This window comes from Cydia strobilella, chromosome 16, assembly GCF_947568885.1.
Source record: "Cydia strobilella chromosome 16, ilCydStro3.1, whole genome shotgun sequence".
Lineage (NCBI taxonomy): Eukaryota > Metazoa > Arthropoda > Insecta > Lepidoptera > Tortricidae > Cydia > Cydia strobilella.
The window spans coordinates 5,422,022-5,439,168 of NC_086056.1; the positions used below are offsets into that span (position 1 = coordinate 5,422,022).

At 36.7% G+C, this 17,147-nt stretch overlaps 1 protein-coding gene across 1 annotated transcript in view; it reads left to right on the forward strand.

Moving 5' to 3' along the window:
- Window positions 1-1,612: 1,612 nt before the first annotated feature.
- LOC134748564 (uncharacterized) overlaps window positions 1,613-17,147 on the forward strand; it is a 45,509-nt gene continuing 29,974 nt past the window's right edge. The window contains exon 1 of the mRNA XM_063683353.1: window positions 1,613-1,951. Coding sequence (XP_063539423.1) covers window positions 1,916-1,951 — 36 coding nt within the window. The 5' untranslated portion in view covers window positions 1,613-1,915. The remainder of the gene's footprint in view (window positions 1,952-17,147) is intronic.

Here is a 17,147-nt window from a genome sequence, read left to right on the forward strand (position 1 = left end):
TACTAGAACAGTCTTTATATTTCACGCAAATGAAATGAGATGCAACCAAATGCAAACCTAGATATACGAGTAAGTATACCCTTCGCTATGATATTGACAAATATTGCCTAACATATGAATTCCTATTATTGCCTACCCATAAAGCTACTGTTCAAGTTCAAGTTCTTTTTGTGCTGTTTTTCCAGCGAAATTTAGATGATCACGCAATCTTAATACCTAATATTACATACACCACATGTGTTTAAGTTGTAAAAAGTTTCCCAACGTTGGAAAAATTCTCCCAAAATTTCCGAAAATTTACAAGGATATAAAGGAAGTTTCCATTTTGAAAATGGAAAATTTCGTGTCCCACACAAAAACGTGAGAAATTTTACAATTTGGACTTTCCGAAGGCACATCAGTACTTTGCGCGTACTTCTGTACAGTCGCCATCAGATATATCGGAGCGGCCGAGGTGCTCACAAATATCTGAACACGCCTCTATTGTCAAGGCGTTAAGTGCGTGTTCAGATATTTTTGAGCACCTCGGCCGCTCCGATATATCTGATGGCGACTGTACACCAGAGTTGGGTTACTGCGTACTGATAAATCACCACTTTTATGTAATAATGTATAATTATTAGGCGTTTATTGTAACGGCTGGGTGATCTCTAGTTGACAGGCACTCTTAACATCCACAGTACACATAGCGATGTTAACATTACAAAATATGAATGTTTGTATGTAACTTTTGTAAAATAAACGCCAGTGCGGCTGAACTTCATGACTTTTATTTTCCTACAAGTAATATAAGGAAATACAGCGTAACTGGCAGCCATATATTAGTATAAGCCATAGATCTATCATTGGTCTAATCTAAGCTAACTCTGCAATGGCAAGGTGTGGCCAATATCACGTTTATAATGACATTTCCTCAATTTGTTCTGGTTTGAGCCTGTCGGGCTTTCCCACAGCTGAGAGCCTATATCGGTCAAAGTAAGCTTAGACGTAGTTCCTACCATTAAAACTATAGTCAATATTACGCAACTCCATACATGATTTGTTTTATTTACTTTTTAATTAAAAGTGGTGATTATACTGATTCAATTTACTAGAAACGTTTAGGTTGCTATGTCAGGTTACTTATTCTAATGAATTGTCTGTTATCTGCAATTTTCACAGTTACTTCAATGATTAATCGTTTTTGGTTCGCGATAGCGCTTTCACTGAATTCGTTTGCAGGCTTGCAAATTTCTTTAGTCTGTCAGCAGTAAAGCAAATCAAAAAGCACTCTATTTGAACGAATTAACTTTTAAATTCTTTTACACGTTAGTCTTCGATAAAAAAAAAACAACTTTTTAAAGCTTGCTCACTACTCAAATTCATTCCTTGTTACGTCGCGTTACGTTTGACTCTTCACTTAGAGAAAAAATATGCAATGACCAAGTTATAGGCCGTAGGTGCAGCCGATTAGTCAGCGTACTTACTCACCAACTTTAAATAGGGAATGAATCAAGCAACAATGAACCATATGTAGGTTAGATTAAGTATTACACCGGCCGCAGTTTACTTAGCATGCCTAAACAGTCATGCCGGCATCGAGTCAACGTGGAGTCAACACAACCGCACAACGCGCTCGAGTCGCCAGGCGACGGGTGGTTGTTGGATCGCTATACGAACTCGCGCTAAAAACTACTTATAAACAATTTAATTTTGCAAATTTGACCGCAATATCCGAACGCGCGTTCTACATTTGAATCTCATTTTCGCGGTCACCGGTGACATTCGGCCGTGTGTCAAATTTTGTGAACGTTATGTAGTTTTGGAAAATCGCGCGTATTTATTTACTTATTTTGAAGGACTGTTTACAATTATTTGTGACTTTTGAGTGGTGATTTTAATTAGTTGTTTATTTTGTGTGCTGGAGTCTACGAAAATGGAGAAAGGCGGTTCGAAATTAATGCAGATGCAGGCAAGTTGTATAATGAATCAACTACTGTTATGTACATTTATATTCTGTTGTGCTATAAATATTTTATTTAATACTATGCCCAGAAAAGTCATATTGACCATGTAATCATAGTGACCTAATTATTAATGTACATATTTGTTATTATGCTTCTGATTCAACATAAATTCATCTTTTCCTGAAAAACTTGACACAAAAGTATATTAAACTTCATAATCAGTTGAAGCGTTTTTGAAATATTGTCGAAAAACTCGCCCACTGAATAAAATTACGTCAAATATTATGTAGACTTTATCAACGTTTAATTCACTAGTGTAAATATACCATTTAACTCAGATTTTTTTCATTAAGAAAAAAATTTAACAATTTCCCAAACACAACGGACAGTTTTATTATTAATTTGTTATTATAATTAATTCTAAGAGCAGCTTAATATAGCTATTAATAATTTTCCTTCATTGTAATTTCTTAAGGCACAGGCGGTAGAGTCGTATTTTTATACGTTGGCGGTAGAGCCATATTATTATGTGTTGATTATTTAAAACATAATACATATATACATTAAATAACCCGAATATACCAAAGGTAAAGGTTCAGAGGTTTTGCTAATGGATCACGGTTCTTGGAACACCATCATTTTTACTGCCTTACGACAGCTGACTCATATGACTCATCATTCATGTTAACAAATCTGGTCGATTAAAACTCTTATCTGCATATTGACTTCAACATAAACTCAACTGTAATTAATGTTATTAAGGTTTATATTTCAATCACTCATAAAATTACCATACGCGGTGTTGTCGTTTCCCGATGCGAGGCCGTTTGAATTCCAGAGACGTTCCATATCAAGTGTGACGTCACGACAAGGGTTCCATTAGGGTTGACACCTGTCTTTGGCTAATTGAAAGGCTTTTAGTAGGGCTGATGTTTGGTCGAGTGAGCTTGGAACATCTGTTGGATATTAGGACTCTACATATTTGTTGGTGTCATTTACATACAATGGTTGACTTCACTATTTTGACTCGACATTTGTTATTTTTTAGGTTCAATGGTTATACGTAATACAATACATACGTTATAAAACAAATTTCTTAAAATACATATTTAATTTTGATTTTGGGCAAAATATCTTAAAATTATTGTTTGTTTGAATTTTGTGATTTAGTGCCTTTGGAAACCTGAAATTCTTTATCACTGATATGAACTAAAATGATAATTAATTTGTTCATGTATATAGTTTAGGTTTTAAGTAAGTATTATTATTATATTCAAAGGAAAACTTTGGCTAGCTAGTTAGGTAATAAAAACATTCTCCGTCCGGCCAAACCCTACATAACTTAGGTTAGACTGAATTATTTATTTAAAAAACTGATTTTTAATCGTTTTGCCAACCCTACGTCTGCATCCAGAGTTCAAGGGCAGCGCGCTCGACCGTTACAAGCAAACTAACTTATCGGTGACAAGAAATATACGATAATTGACTTAATAACAATGGCATGAGGTCGTCGTCGATGACTGCAGAAGACTTGGTTGGTACGTGCCACTACGTGCGTTTTTCACACTTGACTACAAAACGCGCGGCGAATTAGATGGAGAGATCTGTCTTCTTCTTCCTTTAGATTAAAAACGTTACAAAAAAACCGGCCAAGTGCAAGTCGGACTCGCGCACGAAGAGTTCCGTACCATTACGCAAAAAACGGCAAAAAAATCACGTTTGTTGTATGGCACTTAAATATTTATTTTATTCTGTTTTTAGTATTTGTTGTTATGGTGGCAACAGAAATACATCGTCTGTGAAAATTTTAACTGTCTAGCTATCACGGTTCGTGAGATACAGCCTGGTGACAGACGGACAGACAGACAGACAAACAGACAGACAGACGGGCAGCGGAGTCTTAGTAATAGGATCCCGTTTTTACCCTTTGGGTACGGAACCCTATAAATGACATAAAATAATCTAATATAGATTTACGACGCCTCATAATAGTATTACTTATGTACAATCCAGAAATGATTGCAAATAGGCTGATATTTTTCGTTGATTTAGCTACGACTTCTTCATAGCCAACTGGTTATTTTTATAACCGACTCATTTATGGGCCATTCTCATTTGTCATCCTATTAACCTGTAGTTACTAGTGTTGTTACTACATATATCTTAGTTAACCGTAGTTAACCTTTTAACTACATCTCACTATTGTGATAAATAAGAACTGCCAGGGATCACTATTCAATTAATCGGTGAATTTTAAATACCTATTTTCATATACAATACATACCTACCGTCAATAAAGCTCTTAAATAAAACTAATAATAACATCAACATAAATGAAATTGTGAAATAAAAACATGACAAACCATTTATGCAGCATGAATTTAAGTTAACTAGATACGGATGTCAACTTAAATTAAACATAACGACTATTTATATTTCACAGCTAGTTACATATGTGCAAAAAACGACAGTAGGTACTTATGATCCAAACAACCGGTAATAGGTATGACTCATTATCAATTTATCACAACATATAGTGTCACGTGATGAAACCGACTTATGACAAATCCAGTCTTAAATTCGTATTGGTTCACAAAACTATCTCGACTTGCCTTCTTTCGTCACTGATATAACTTTACCTCGAGATAACTATACGTAGAGGGAGTCCATATTTTACGTACCCACTTAAAGGCCACTTTACTTTTTTTCGTTGTTAGTAGGTTGTTAACCTGAAGTCCTTGGTTTGAATCTCGGTAAGCTCATTTATCTAGAGCGTTAAAAAAGGATATAACAATTAAAGATTTTTTTTGTTTTTATACCTATACCTTTTCAACATCTATAACATAGTACCTTCAACACAAACCTTATTGAGATTACTGTGGGACTAGGGTCACTTGTGTTATATTATTCCATCCGTCTGGTCGATGCCCTGAGTTTTTCAATCACAAAACAACCCTGAACCAGGCTGGATGCGAACCTTGACCCTCGGAATTACTACTCAGCCACTGGAACTGATAAAGTAGCAATTTAGTCACGAGGAGGCCAATGACACTTTATTACAAGTGTTTATTTAGATCAACGGCCGGATACTTGAACCAAACTGATTGTCGTTAGAATCAAGTTTTGTATCAATTGACATCATGCGGAGTGCGTAATAGGAAACTAAACGAACGTAGAATGTGTGCACTTTCGTGAGTTCTAATTTTCATCCTATTTGATGTCGGTCATCTTTCAAATCAGAATTTAAAAAAAACCGTTAAGTCTGCATCATTTTGGCATTAGGTTACGGTTACGGTACAAATTTATTAGGCTGTATGGCGACAGAAATGAAGAGTGTTCGAAAACAAGTCATCATAGTATAAATAGGGAACGCAAATGTTAGGTACATCGATCGCGTCAGAAATTTCCGTTTCCACGCTTTTATAGCCATCAATGCCATCATAAAACAATTTTGTTCCACATTTACCAACGCATCGGACAAATTGATTAGCTCAGGTAATTCAGGTCAACTAAAACGCCGCCCCAATGCCCTATATCGGCCGTTTGTTGTCTTGTTGGCTCACGCGTTTAAATTGGACTAAACACTTGCTATCGATTGGATTGGATAATACGATAATTGTGTTGAGAATGCTCGCCAGTCGCCATTTGTACCACTTGCAGTTTTAAGTCTTTCTTACTACACTCCAGGCAAAAAGTATGGTAATAAGAAACAAAACTTGGTTGGTTTAAAGAAGACCTTTCCCGTTAAAAAGCCTTCTGTTCACCTTCGAAATAAGAAACTGGTATAACCTGGAATATAAGCAACGCCATTGGACATTGAAACAATGTAATTAAATAGATAGTCAGTAGTTACTTTTTTTAAAAATAATTTCCATTCTTTTTGTCGTAGGTGTACGTAATACTTAATGAATTAATTAATTAATTTATTAATACAGACAACATTAGGTCCACATGTTGTTAATTTTTAGCTTAATCTACATATTAGTTAAGTTAACGCTAATAATAAATACGTAAGTGATTTGGTCCTCTGGCTCATTTTAAACATAAGAGGACTGGCAAACTTATGTCCTATCATGCTTAAATACTTAAGCGACAAATATTAGTAGTGGCGTACAGAGGGCCTGAAATAGAACCCTGAAACCTGAAATTTTAAGAGAAACAGCTCCTTGCGTTATCTTTAAATAATGTTTATTTTATTTAATCGGGCCAATAAATAAAGTAGGTACAAGCAAGGAAATAAGTGGGCCTTAAAATCTGAACAACATTTTAAGGCACCTTAGGCTTAGGAATGTAGCTACCTATATTTTTAAATTACGAGTATTCTAACGATAATGAAATTTGTCATGTTATAGATAGACTGTGCTAAATATTTCCGACGCAACCATGACAACGCTTAATTTGGGAAATTGGGCCCAGGACCTTGACGAGAATGTAAAATTACATAAACTGGACCCAAAATTACTAAGGTTAAAACAATTATGTATCTTCATACATAATGACGTGACAGCCATAATATGATTAAGGGCCATTATGGGGTATGGGGTACTGGAAATGTACCTAAATACTTATCTACTCGGAAAGGGTTGGGTTAGGGTCGCCTGTGGTTTGGACCCTTATACCTCTTACGTAACTATTTTCGTTATACAAAATAAATACAACAACAACATACCTATATAAATATTTTTGCCTTATTCTAAATATGTAGTAACAATGTGTTGGGGTCTCTTAGGTTCCGTTACACGATGGACTATGGAGTGCCATCCTTAAACACCGATGAATCTTCCATGAATGTTTCCACGGCCGCCAGCCCAACCGGCAATAGACATTATCACGTGGTAGCAAGGTTTATAATTAATCTCACTTTAGTGTGCATTCCTGTGAATCCCAGTGGCATGTTTAATGCATCGCAGCGGCGCGCTGCACGAAGTTGCCGCACGCCTCGCCTTACACGGCTTCCGGGGATGTTCTAAGACTTCTATAAACCTAAAGCCTAAATTCTTAAATGCGAATAAAGTCTTATCGTTATGTAAATGGTTTACCAATGTATTTTTATATCTGCTTGGTGATATTTCTGACGACCAGTCTGGCCTGCCTGTGAAGCCGATGGTCCTGGGTTCGAATCCCGGTAAGGGCAATTATTTGTGCGATGAGCACAGATATGTCCCTGAGTCATGGGTGTTTTCTATGTATTTAAGTATTTGTATAATATAATATTTATCGTTATCTGAGTACCCACAACACAAGCCTTCTTGAGCTTACCGTGGGACTTGGTCAATCTGTGTAAGAATGTCCTATAATATTTATTCATTTATTTCTAGTTTGGTGTTCGGTCGAGTTGAACACTCCGGACGAAAGAACATTTGCAATATATACATTTGAAACACCTTTGCAACAGAACATTTGCATGATTGACATGTTATATTTAAAATATTATGAATAATCTATGTCTATGTCTACACGCGTATAGTAATATAGTACAAGACATATAAAAATATACAAGTATAGTAAAAAATAAAAAAACATTTTAAACAAATATTTTTTTCGCTTGTGGTACTCATTTTATATTTTCAACCGTTTGATTTACAAGTTAACAGTTTAAAAATACTCGTACTGATCCAACATTTAAGTCTAATGTAGATGTAACATGGAAACTAAGTAAGCATTTGCGAACTCAGTGATTCTTGCTACGTAGGCGCGGCTGCATCGCCAAATCCGTCCATACTCCCACACTGACACCAAGCAAAGATACCTACCTATTAAGAGTATTAAGTTTAAGTAAGCGATCCTTTTAAGTGCCTTAATAAGGCATGCTGAAGATTCTTTTGTCAAGCTTTTATTTTGCTTACCCTGTTTTTTTGTTTGGGTCAAATCTTGCAAGCTAAATTAAAATCTACTTTCCTTTATTCGATTGAGAGCTGAAACTTCACAACATACATAAGTAAGTTTGGGTGACAATGCAATATTATGGTAATATCGAGCTGATCTGATGATGGACACAGGAGGTGGCCATAGGAACTCTGTGATAACTGATAAAACAACACATCCTAATTGTGTTTGGGTTTGTTAGAATTGATTGTTGAGTATTTGTTGTCTGTTGCCTGTTGAGAGAAAAGTACAGACAGCGATAAAAGCCATTGTATCAAACATGATTTTTTTGACAATGCATATAGCCTGCCTAATGGCAAGCAATCGCCATTAGGCTATGTTTATGTTACATGCCAGTATGTTAATAGACCGGCGACTAAAAAGTTTTTGACTATTTGTTAGTTAAGTTAGAGGTATTTTTAAAGCCAAATAATACGCGATTAAGTCCCGTTTGAGTAACTAGTAATGTGCAAAAATCGTGAAAGCTTTAATCAGTATTTAAGTGTTGCCTATGTAGGCTGAAGAAATCTGATAATTCTGACTAGCGGTATGAGAACCTATAAATATTTATGAAACGTACTATGGCATGATATTGGTGTATTATCTTGAGTACATTTTGTCCAGACAGACACCTAATATTTATAAAAGTTCGTAAACACTACCAGTAATTAGGCTGGTTCACACGAACTCGCGTGACACAGATAGGTTAATAGGTTCTGTGTTTGGTACATATGTGACGTTTTCAACCAAAGGGTACCACATTGTCGCTTACCGATAAGGTTGATTTCTAAATAAAGCTATATGGAAATAGCGCCTTACTGACAAGCGACAATAAGTACCCTTTTGGTTGAAAATGGCACATATGTCGCGGTACGTGCGGTATTAACAAAACAAACTGACTATCGAAGGACCATAATGTGTATGCAATAAGGCTTACCATTTGTTAGTTTATTTACAGCATGTAATGGAACATTGTACCGATCGATGTGGGGCGACGCCCGCCTACGCTTTCGGACATCGGTATCCTGAATAGGGTTGTGCCATGAAATACCTAATGGTCCTTTAAAAAAATCAATATAAATTTTAACAAACAAAGAAAATGAATAAGTTACTATAAAAAATCAAGAGGTGCCGATAAAAGTTGAAGAGTCCGCTGAATTTCTCCAGGGGGATCCTGTTGTCAGATCTAGACCTGATAAAAAAGGAACTAAATAACTAGATACGCCCCAAATAGTGGTTTTGGCCGAATACCGAATATTCGGCCCCTCTCTCGGCCGAAGCGCCGAATATTCGGCATGACATGCGAACAATTTGAGTCAACTGTTCATCAAGAAAGATTATACTGTACATAACGTTTGCTAAGATATATTTTTTGTTGAACAGAATTAATGAATGTACTTACATAGTTAGTCAATCAAATCAGACCCATGATCAAAATAAAACATTTTGTAATCAACAAATGCTCAAACAAGGTTTTTTAACTAATCCAAGAATACATTTTAAATATTAAATACCTATACCTAGTTTTAGGTTATTTTTATTGTTTTTTTTTTCTAGATAGGTGCAACAGATATTCGGTATTCGACTGAATAGTAGGCAACATTCGGCCGAATACCGAATATTCAGCAAAGTGGCCGAATAGGCCAAATACCGAATAGCTGCCGAATATTCGTGACAAATAAATAAATAAATCTCTATAAATAACATCCCTATCGGCGCAGGCGTCTTTAAAACACCGGCCAAGTGCGAGTCGGACTCGCGCACGAAGGGTTCCGTACCATTACGGAAAAAAACAGCAAAAAAATCACATTTGTTGTATGGGAGCCCCATTTAAATATTTATATTATTCTGTTTTTAGTATTTGTTGTTATAGCGGCAACGGAAATACATCATCTGTAAAAATTTCAACTGTCTAGCTATGACGGTTCATGAGATACAGCCTGGTGACAGACAGACGGACGGACAAACGGACAGCGGAGTCTTAGTAATAGGGTCCCGTTTTTACCCTTCGGGTACGGAACCCTAAAAATGAGGCAACATACCACATTTTAAAAAATCCCGATGTATAGAGAACCGCCTCCGTTGAAATCTTCAAATAGTTTAAAAAGACAATCGTTATCATCTTGAACCTAAGTGCATTGCAAAGAAATTTTATTTTAATATTGGAATTCTTGGATATTTAACTTAAAGTGAATCCGGCTTACTTTCATGAAATTAAAATTGGCAGCCTCTACTAATATTATAGTGATCATTTTTAATTATTTATTGACATTTATTTATAAGTCCAAATCAATAAAATATAAAACATTCATAGTTTATTCTGTTTTATAAAAATACTCTGGCGTTGCCAAGTTGCCAGCCCTATTTTACAAATCGATGGTTTTACAATTGGGATTGATTACCAAACGTTTTTCGTAAACGATTGCGTGACTATTATAGACGGTTATGCTAAAAATAAGCTCTTGATATATTTTTTGAGTAAAAAATGCGATAACGCGTATATACGAACTCATCTATAGTGGGGTATAAGATGTGGTTACCTATAATTAGATAAGCATCAGTCATGATTGTTATATAGATTTAAGAGCATGTAAGATGTATTATCTGTTGGTACTCCTAAATAAAGAAAAAAAAAATATTAGTATTGAATGAGTTAGAACTAAATGAATCATGAAAAAAAACGCTTCTTATTCAGTATTTAACACTTACATAAATTACATAATAAATAGCAGCTCCACACTAATCTTCTGGTGTTTTTTTACAACACTTTAAAAGCAATCAAAATGTCTGTAAAACATATGTCTACTCACATAGTAAAAATCTTTGTGAAGTCACAGACAAGCTTATTGAGTTTCGAAACTTGGTTCGAAAAGCTTATCTTGTAGACGTTTGCACTTCTTTTATGCATACAGTTTGACAACAGGCGATAAAGGATTTGGGTAACTAGTATTGTACATATGTGTGCACTTTTGCGTCACATGAACCAGATAGATAAAATCTTTACCTTACTTACTTTTTTGGTATTTAACTAAATTTTAAATAAATTATTTTTCCCCTCACTAGCTCGGAAAGCCGTCTATTATCCTTTAAAACAAGCGGGGAAAAACGCATTTTATCCACTAGTGGGGAAAGTAATTTGACCTTGGATGGAGCGTGTTTAAGTAGCTTGACAGATAACAAAACGTAAAACGCTCATAATAATGGTTCGTTCGATATTAATTATCATTAAATAAATGGTTTGAGAATCTAATAAAAAATACCAAATTTAGCTTTATTTAATAATTTTAAGTCATAAACCTTAAAGTTCCATAAGAAACGTTAGATTTTTTATAATGATGTTAAATATAATTCTGAACGCACAAGTTGAGTCGATGCAATTTCAAAACGCATCGTTGACATTTCATACGTCAGAACAGAAATGTCAACATTGTCAACAAAATTTTTACTGTTCTTCTCACCGACTCACGTAAAAATCAGAATTTCCAGTGTTTTCTGTTATAATATCGTAAAAAAAATAGTGATTCCAGTGATGAAGATAATCTGTAGACAGCAGTTATTTTTAGACACAATTTCTATTTTAAAACACCTATAAAACTACAAAGAGTAGGTTATTTGATTGTGACGTCACATGCTAGTGTTTCATTAAGTGCCCGTAGTCGATTTGAAAACGCGCGAAGATACGACTTTTACACAGTAACCGAACGCCGGCCGCTGCTTGAAATAACGCGACCGCCTAAACAATATTGATACTTTCGCAACATTATGCGTCACTTTTTAACTTTAATTAGGTTAAAATAAAACTTTCGGTAAATTTGATATAATCGTTTATTACTGTTAACAATTTACCTATGTATTCATATAATACATACAAATTATATAGCATGATGATAATGATTTGCACTAAGGCAATATCTTATATATATATATATTATAATCATCTTACTCGCGTTATCCCAGCCTTTTTGCCACGGCTCATGGAAGTCTGCTGGGGTCCGCTTGGCAACTAATCCCAAGAATTGGCGTAGGCACTAGTTTTTACGAAAGCGACTGCCATCTGACTTTCCAACGTTCCAACCCAGAGGGGAAACTAGCCTTTTGTTGAAATTTGGTATACAGATAGTTTGAATCCCGGGGAAGGACATAGAATACTTTTTATTCAAGAAGTCACACTTTAAGCGGGTGGAAATTTGTATGGGGAATCAATAAACGCTGAACCGATTATTATGAAATGAGGTATGGACATAGTTTGAGTCCTGGGGAAGGACATAGGATAGGTTTTACCCCAGAAACGGGGGGGGGAGGGGGGGGGGGGGTAATGGAAATTTGTATGGGATCCAATAAAACCGATTTGGATGGAATTTGATATTATGGAGATAGTCTTAATCGTTGGGAAGGGTGTATAATAATTTTTATTTCCAAAGTCATCCTCTTCTCTTCTCCACTCTTCTAACACTCGCTCAACGTGTTGTTGGTTGTACGATGAATACTGCTCAAGACCTGAAACACCTGGAGTGCTTCTGGGTGCAAAGGGTCAGGGGTAACACTCGCTCAACGTGCCGCTGGTAGAGTATGATGGAGAAAACTCAAGACCTGGAACACCTGAAGTGCTGCTGGGTGCAAAGGGTCAGGGGTAACACTCGCTCAACATGCCGCTGGTAGTGTGTAGTGTACGATGGATACAGCTCAAGACCTGGAACACCTGGAATGCTTCTGGGTGCAAAGAGTCAGGGGTAACACTCGCTCAACGTGCTGCTGGTAGTGTATGATAGGGAAAGCTCCAGACCTGGAACACCTGGAGTGCTGCTGGGTACAAAGGGTCAGGGGTAACGGGTAACACTCGCTCAACGTGCCGCTGGTAGTGTATGATGGGGAAAGCTCCAGATCTGAAACACCTGGAGTGCTGCTGAGTGCAAAGGGTCAAGGGCAAAGGGTGGGTAACACTCGCTCAACGTGTTGTGGGTAGTGTATGACGGAGACAGCTCAAAACCTGGAACACCTGGAGTGCTGCTGGACGCATCGGATCAGGGGTAAAACTCTTTTAATCTGAAGTTGGTAGAGTATGCTGTAGGCAGGTTAAGTTCTTCAAGACCTGGAACACCTGGAGGGCTGCCAGATGAAGCAGGCACCTGACCAGAGCTACCACACGTTTAACATGCAGTAGGTACTGGGGGTTAAAAGGGGGTGGAAGTTCTGATAACAATAAATGAACCTGAGTTCCACTAAGTACAGCCAGGGTTTATCATCAGCTCTATCTTGGGTACTGCTCTCCCAAGTGTTCATCAAGACGTGTCGGAGGACCAAAACAGCGTGTGCCTATGTTGCACGAAACCTGAGTTCTACTAGGTACAGCCAGGGTTCAGCATCAGCTCCATCTTGGGTACTGCTCTCCTAATTGCTCATCAAGACGTGTCGGAAGACCAAAACAGCGTGTGCCTATGTTGCACCAAACCTGCGTTCCACTAGGTACAGCCAGGGTTTAGCATCAGCTCCATCTTGGGTACTGCTCTCCTAATTGCTCATCAAGACGTGTCGAATAACCAAAACAGCGTGTGCCTATGTTGCACGAAACCTGATTTCCACTAGGTACAGCCAGGGTTCAGCATCAGCTCCATCTTGGGTACTGCTCTCCTAATTGCTCATCAAGACGTGTCGGAAGACCAAAACAGCGTGTGCCTATGTTGCACCAAACTTGCGTTCCACTAGGTACAGCCAGGGTTCAGCATCAGCTCCATCTTGGATACTGCTCTCCTAATTGCTCATCAAGACGTGTCGAATAACCAAAACAGCGTGTGCCTATGTTGCACGAAACCTGATTTCCACTAGGTACAGCCAGGGTTCAGCATCAGCTCCATCTTGGGTACTGCTCTCCTAATTGCTCATCAAGACGTGTCGGAAGACCAAAACAGCGTGTGCCTATGTTGCACCAAACCTGCGTTCCATTAGGTACAGCCAGGGTTCAGCATCAGCTCTATCTTGGGTACTGCTCTCCCAAGTGCTCATCAAGACGTGTCGGAAGACCAAAACAGCGTGTGCCTATGTTGCACGAAACCTGATTTCCACTAGGTACAGCCAGGGTTCAGCATCAGCTCCATCTTGGGTACTGCTCTCCTAATTGCTCATCAAGACAGACCAAAACAGCGTGTGCCTATGTTGCACTAAACCTGCGTTCCACTAGGTACAGCCAGGGTTCAGCATCAGCCGAGCTCTATGTATACTAAAACCTTCTCCAGAATGTAACAAACACTTTTCTAAAAACCGCATCAAAATCGGTTCAGCCAAATGCGAGATAATCGCGAACAAACATACATACATACATACATACATACATACATACATATACATACAAACATACGGGTCAAACTGAGAACCTCCTTTTTTTTGAAGGCGGTTAATAAACAAGTACTTACAACCCAAGGATTAAAGTTTCTGGTCGCAGTTTACACGCACACAGTACAGCCAAACACGCAAACAAATATAACTTTTTACACGGCGAGCGACGCACACAATGATAAATAACTTCGTCGTCGTCGATGCAACGTGCGGAGCCGATCAACAAACGTCCTGCCTCTACCAGCTCCCGCGCGGGACTGAGGCCGCGGGCGCGTGTCACCGATGTTATACCAGTAAAAGGGGAAGTTTTTAAAAAATCGTCAGAAAATAAAAGTTGCAATTTAAATAAAATGAAGTACAGCAACAGTTTAAGTAAACATTGCAGATTATTTGAGTATGCAATCTACGTCGAAAATAAGTAGATTTTCGGAGAAATTGTCACTTGTTTTGAGGTCATTTCTGGAGAAAATTGAATTCGTTTAACTTTCATTTCCTCGAACTCTAAGTCATATAACAACAATGTAATCTGATAAACCTAGAGTACAGAATATGTGTAATACAAATTTACCATTTTTAGCAGTCCAAACTTTACGAAATTTACAAATAAGAGCATCAAAGTCAGTGCTTTACACGCGTTTACCTAAACGTCCATCAGAAAAAAAATCATTACTAATTTAGTAAGCCTTTTTTCAAAAAAATGATCTGATAAACCTAGAGATAAGAAGTCGTGCTAATAGAAACCAGTACCTGTTATTTCAATTAGGTAACAAAAGGTGTACAATTTCACAGAAGAAATCTATCAACTTTACATTTTTGCGACTAAAATCGTAACCGGGCTCTTAAATTCCATAGTAGGAAATTCGTTTTGACCGACGTTAGCATTAGCAAATATTTTATAAGGGTATTTGACGTTAGTCAAATACCCTTATAAAATATTTGCTAATCGATGGTTTATAATGATAAAAGATATGCATGTTGCGGAAAGCTCCAAAAAGTTAAAAAGTTCTTGAATTTTCATAAGAATTTAATTGAAGTTCCCGTTTTGGTCAGATTATTGTTCTCCATCAGAAATAAAGAATTGTTCTAGAGATGCCACGAATATTCGTCAACTATTCGGTATTCGGCGTATTCGACCACTTTGCCGAATATTCGGTATTCGGCCGAATGTTGCCTACTATTCGGCCGAATACCGAATATCTTTTATACCTACCCCACCCAAAAAGAAAAATTACGCAATAAAAATAACCGCAAACCACTATTATTTAATATTTAAAATGTATTTTTGGAAAGTTGAAATACGAAGTTTTTTTTTTTTGAGCATTTGTTGATTACAAATAATTTTGTTTATTCGATTTGATTGACTAATTATATTCACTAGTTCTGAGTAACAAAAATGAAAACTTAGCAAACGTTGTGCTTTATTGGCAAACAGTTTTCATAATTAATGTAATTGAAAATGTTCACATGTAATGCCGCGACAGAAGCCGAATATTCGGTATTTGGCAGAAAGTATGCCTGTAACGGTCCTCCGGCTCAATATTGGCTCAAGTGCGCACATTCTTTAATTAGTGGCAATCGTGCGCTGCTGGAAATAGTCTAAGCTGCGCGCACGCATGGTTCAATGTTTACGGACTGATTTGTAATTTAACAACACAAGTATAGGAATTGAACGGTGGATAAGTAAGTGCAGTATTAACATACGGCGGTGAAAAATGGCAGTGGGGTTTATGATAATCAGCTTACATACTAGTAGGTTTAATTTAACTTAGTACTTGTGGTAGCAGTCATCTAAAGTACCTCCAACTAAAAAAATAAACATGTGCACTAATAAGATGATAGCGACCACAAGATACATTTCCGTCAGATGGCTGTAATAGTAGTGATTTATTCTTGTTATATTTTTTGTGTTATAAACTTACTTATTTTTTTATTTAAAAATAAAAATAGGACCGTTCACACGCGGTTCACAAGGAAACTTCATCTGTTTATAAATGTTCTGTTATGTAGACTTTATTTGAATAAACTGGCCTTATTCTATTATTTTAATGTAAATATCAAAAACGAAAGCCACTCTGCGCGAATGCCCTAATATTTGTATAAAATTAAATACATTGATATTTGATTTTAGTGAATCGGCTGTTCTAAAATAGGCCGGCCTGCGCAAACGCCTCTTATAGAGTGGTTTGTATTTACACTTGAGAATCATGGTCGGTGCTCTTATAGATAAGAGGTATACTCAATGTTGCATAATGTTGATGCAGTTGAAGAGCTATTAGCCCATAAACAAGGAAGTTAGAAGTCGGTTAATTTTAAAGTGTCTGGTTTTTTTTTTTAATGTTACAGTAAATTAAAGGTTTTTTCCGCAAACGAAAATATTCAAGTTTCGCAAAAAGTTTGTCTCTTATCTCGGGGATCATCCTCGCTGAATCCTCATAATACCGCAATACTGATTGAATGACCAACAATGCATTTTTACATACGTACTTACATTCAGTTTTGGCCGAACGTTAATTGCAATTAACCATTAATTTGTACCGGTTCAATTTGTACTGGTTAATGGTTAATTGCATTAACGTTTCGGCCAACACTGCTTACATTAGTGCATTTTTTTGGTTGTATAGGCATGAAGTTTTCAGTATGAAATGAAAAGCAAAGGTTGAGAATCCAAAGTAAACAAGCAAAGCGCGCTCGAGCCCCGTCATTAATATTGCGTAATAGCATTATTACGTTAATTAAATGCTTTCAACGAGGTAATAATTCACGACCAAGCCCATTTGTCGAGCGTAGCCTACTGTTATAATAGTAGCCTATTATTTTCCTTAAAAAGCGGACGGTTATAAACAGACAATTCTGCACTGAGCCATTATTTTTTCGTTGCTGAATGCTGATTAATAAGTCTATATTTAATTTACTTGAATTTGTTATTATACTTAGGTACCTGTATCACATGTTGTTATATATCATATGTTTTTTAATATAGACAGGTAAATGATATATTATATTATG